The sequence below is a fragment of the Oncorhynchus gorbuscha genome, linkage group LG17 (genome assembly GCF_021184085.1).
Source record: "Oncorhynchus gorbuscha isolate QuinsamMale2020 ecotype Even-year linkage group LG17, OgorEven_v1.0, whole genome shotgun sequence".
Classification (NCBI taxonomy): domain Eukaryota; kingdom Metazoa; phylum Chordata; class Actinopteri; order Salmoniformes; family Salmonidae; genus Oncorhynchus; species Oncorhynchus gorbuscha.
In genome coordinates, this window is record NC_060189.1 from 26,087,681 (window position 1) to 26,092,093 (window position 4,413).

General features: G+C 50.3%; 1 protein-coding gene across 1 annotated transcript; it reads left to right on the forward strand.

Annotated features, from left to right (window-relative positions):
* Window positions 1–243: 243 nt before the first annotated feature.
* LOC124001976 (zinc-binding protein A33-like) lies at window positions 244–2,039 on the forward strand. Its single transcript, XM_046309167.1, has one exon. It carries the CDS (start codon window positions 317–319, stop codon window positions 1,805–1,807), a length of 1,491 nt encoding a protein of 496 aa, XP_046165123.1. The 5' UTR covers window positions 244–316; the 3' UTR covers window positions 1,808–2,039.
* Window positions 2,040–4,413: the final 2,374 nt, after the last annotated feature.

Genomic DNA, 4,413 nt, shown 5'->3' on the forward strand with positions numbered 1-4,413 from the left:
ATACTACAAAACTGTAATGTTGTGTCCCAGTATGTTTTACGTTTCATTTCTGAGAGATGCCTTATGTTTAGTTTCTATGCCTTTTGTTTCTATGTTTTAAGTTTCGTTTCATTGCCTTTCGTTTCCAAGCCTTAAGTTTTGTTTCTGTGAAAGTGAAAGTATTTTCCTCTCCAGTCATAGAAGCTCTCTCACTCACACGCCTTCATCCACCCCCCCCCCCTTTCTCTTTGTCTTTCTCTCTCTTAGACACACAAACACATTTTCTCCCTCATTTTTACACATACTCTCTCACTCACTGTACAGTACTCCTGCGAGGATGGCAGACAGTTTCTCTCTCTTGGAAGAGGATCTATCGTGTCCAGTGTGCTGTGAGATCTTCAGGGAGCCGGTGATCCTCTCCTGCAGCCACAGCCTCTGCAGGGCCTGTTTGGAGGAGACCTGGAGTAAAGGAGGGACGCAAGACTGCCCAGTCTGCAGAAGGAGGTCTTCCAGAGACCAGCCACCTCCCAACCTAGCCCTGAGGAATACCTGTGAGATTCTACTGAGGGAGAGGGAGACCAAGGACACTCCTGGGCCCCCAAAGGAGCCAACCGAGGAGCTGACAGAGGAGTCTGCAAAGAATGCTACAGAGGGGATGGTAGAGGAGGCTACAGGCGGGCTCTCACAGAGTGAAAACACCAGCCACAGGGGTCCACAGGGTGTATGTAGCTTACACTCCCAGAAGCTCCAGCTCTTCTGCTTAGAGGATGAGTGTCTGGTGTGTGTGGAGTGTGTGTTGGAGCACGCAGACCACAGCTTCTGCTCTGTGGGGAAGGCAGCAGGTCAGAGGAGGAAGGGACTCAGACCCCAACTGGAGGCCCTGCAGAAGAAAATGGCTGCCTTTAGCAAAGCTGAGCTCACCTGTGACGAAATGGTTACTCACATCAGGGTGCAGACCCAGAGAGCAGAAAGGCAGATAAAGGAGGAGTTTGAGAAGCTACACTGCTTCCTGAGGGATGAGGAGGTGGAGAGACTAGGTGCGCTGAAGGAGGAAGAGGAGGAGAATAACAAAAGGATGAAGGAGAGAGTAGACGAGATAAGTGAGATCATTTCATCTCTGTCAGACACAATTAGGGCTGTGGAGGAAAAACTGGCAGTGGATGATGATGTGTCGTTCCTGCAGAGCTACAAAACGATAATGGAGAGAACGCAGAGTGTGCCTGAGGACCCACAGTTGGGCTCAAGAGCACTGATCAACTTGGCCAAACACCTGGGCAACCTCAGTTTCCAAGTCTGGGAGAAGATGCAGAAGGCAGTGAAATACACACCTGTGGTTCTAGACCCAAACACTGCACATACCAGTCTCTATCTATCTGAAGATCTGACCAGCCTAAGATCTGAAGATAATCTACAGTCTCTCCCAGACAACCCAGAGAGGTTTGATTTTTATCGTGACATCTTGGGTTCAGAGGGGTTCACTTCAGGGACACACTTCTGGGATGTAGAAGTCGGAGAAAGTGATGACTGGTGTGTAGGAGTGGCCAGCGAGTCTGTTAGTAGGAAGATAGATAACAAAAGTGGATTATGGGCTGTTGGGGTACATGATGGTGAACCTTATAACATGACGAAAAAGACACAGAGGATTAGAGTTTCCTGGGACAAATGGGAGGTGTCCTTCTTTGGTCTTAGTCCACGTATTCACAAACTCAAAACAATTCAGCACAAATGTACAGAGAGGATGTATCCACACTTTTATTTGCACAATGGTCAAACACTGCAGATCCTTCCAGGGAAAGTCTCTCTGAAGGTGGAAAACCATGGTGTATGAACACTTGAATGTAAGGGTTTCCCCATTCAACTTGTTTCTCCTCAGCATGGTGTACAAAGTAACATTCTCATCAATATGACCTTGGTCGCTTTTGAGATGGAGAATACAATTGCATTCTCATTTAAAACTATGTTGCAGTGTTTTGAAAACTTTGAATGTATGTGTTTAAGCATATCACTAACCTTTCAATGTAAAAAGATTGAAAAAAATACGTATATATTGATTTATTTGTTCTTCAATAAATAACAAATATTTTATGTTTGGAGTGGTTAACTTCCATTATATGGTAGAATTTCAACATTCTTCAATGACCATGCCTGGTGTTGTTGGAGCCCTGGGGAATATGAGGATGGCGAGACATGGAGAAGCCTCGCCTTCACGCAGCTCTGCCTCACCTTGTCTAAATCTCAATAGCACCATCCTGTCTCCTCTCCTTTCTCCACGGCCCCATCGGTATCAATAGAAATTATAGTCAAAACCATACGGAAGAAAAGTTGGAAATCAATGGCTTGCATATCACCTGATTAGATCGCTGTGTGTGTGTACACACACGGGCCTGCTGTGAGAGAGCAGGTGTGTGGGGCATAAGGCCTGGCCCCGCAGGCGGCAACCCCTCTACATGGGAGACGGTAATGAGATTACCTCGGCCTGCAGGACCTCACACAGCAGACAGTGATCAGATTAGTGAAAAGGACACTCCAACATCATCCCTGTCTGAGAGGAATGAATGTCCTCTGGATTGGCCACACTCTCTCAGGGTACTGTAACACAAATGTAGTAGGCCTACTGTTTTTTCCTTGAGCCTTCAGACCCTGAGTGTAACTCTACTATTTCTCTCTGGCGACTGCGTTACGCACACCTCTTGGAGGGAACACAACACCCTGCTACACTCAACTCCCCGTGGAGTGAAAGAGATATGTGATTGTAGGTACGGGTAAGGATGACGGAGGCAGAGAACATTACCGTTTACTGAGAATTTATTTCCTTGACATGGTAATGTGGGGAAAAGGAGCTGGACAGAACCAAAGCAAAGAAAGTAAAAGTTAGAGTCCTCTCTCCTATCTTACCTACCTGCCCACTAATTACCTAACCTTACCACCTGGCGCGCTAACCAACATACAGAGGATGGTCCGCCCAGGTCTTACCTAGTGTCCATAGACAGAGTACATACTATGGGTATATGTATCCCCGCAGGCCAAGGTGCCTTCCCCTTCCCTCCTGGGAACAAATGTAACAATAATACAAACTTAAGATGAACAATTTCAATAATCAAAAACACTGAGTCCAATTGGCACACACATACCACAGAAGTATCGGCTACAAAATACTTTCTACAACACTGTCTCTGCACAACAACCAACACAGGACATCCAAGAATCTCTCTCTCCTAACAAAGGAACAATGGCTTTTATCCAGCTGCAGAAGGAGTTTGTAATTGCCGACAGCTGTATCCCCTAACGAGAAGGCGGGATCAGACCTCCAGTCCTCGATGGGGCCGACCAATCAGCTGCTTTGAATCCAGGAAGCCATTTCCTGAAATACACACATACATATACACAAACAAACCCAGAATACAGAAACCGGGGAACGGAACACTCTGTGTTCCTGTGTGCCTGCCTGCTAAGCGAATGGGATTGCTTTGGGAATCTTGGTGACGCGGCTGTTGGGTGTGTGTGGAGGCTGGTTGGTATGTGTGGAGGCTGTTGGCTGGGTGTGAAGACTGTTGGCTGGGTGTGGAGGCTGGTGGGTGTGTGTAGAGGCTGTTGGCTGGGTGTGGAGGCTGTTGGCTGGGTGTGGAGGCTGGTGGCTGGAGGTGGAAGCTGGCGGGTGTGTATGGAGGCTGGTGGGTGTGTGTGGAGGCTGGTGGGTGGGTGTGGAGGTGTGGGTGTGGAGGCTGGTGGCTGGGTATGGAGGCTGGTGGGTGTGTGTGGAGGCTGGTGGCTGGGTATGGAGGCTGGTGGGTGGGTATGGAGGCTGGTTGGTGTGTGTGGAGCCTGGTTGGTGTGTGTGGAGACTGGTTGGTGTGTGTGGAGGCTGGTGGGTGGGTATGGAGGCTGGTTGGTGTGTGTGGAGGCTGGTGGCTGGGTATGGGGGCTGGTGGCTGGGTGTGGAGGCTGGTTGGTGTGTGTGGAGGCTGGTGGGTGGGTGTGGAGGTGTGGGTGTGGAGGCTGGTGGCTGGGTATGGAGGCTGGTGGGTGTGTGTGGAGGCTGGTGGCTGGGTATGGAGGCTGGTGGGTGGGTATGGAGGCTGGTTGGTGTGTGTGGAGCCTGGTTGGTGTGTGTGGAGACTGGTTGGTGTGTGTGGAGGCTGGTGGGTGGGTATGGAGGCTGGTTGGTGTGTGTGGAGGCTGGTGGCTGGGTATGGGGGCTGGTGGCTGGGTGTGGAGGCTGGTTGGTGTGTGTGGAGGCTGGTTGGTGTGTGTGGAGGCTGGTGGGTGTGTGTGGAGGCTGGTTGGTGTGTGTGGAGGCTGGTGGGTGTGTGTGGAGGCTGGTGGGTGTGTGTGGAGGCTGGTTGGTGTGTGTGGAGGCTGGTGGGTGTGTGTGGAGGCTGGTGGCTGGGTGTGGAGGCTGGTGGCTGGGTATGGAGGCTGGTGGGTGGGTATGGA

Bases quoted from the DNA above. Each gene is read 5' to 3' on its own strand.
- LOC124001976 (XM_046309167.1), top strand. From the start codon at position 317: ATGGCAGACAGTTTCTCTCTCTTGGAAGAGGATCTATCGTGTCCAGTG.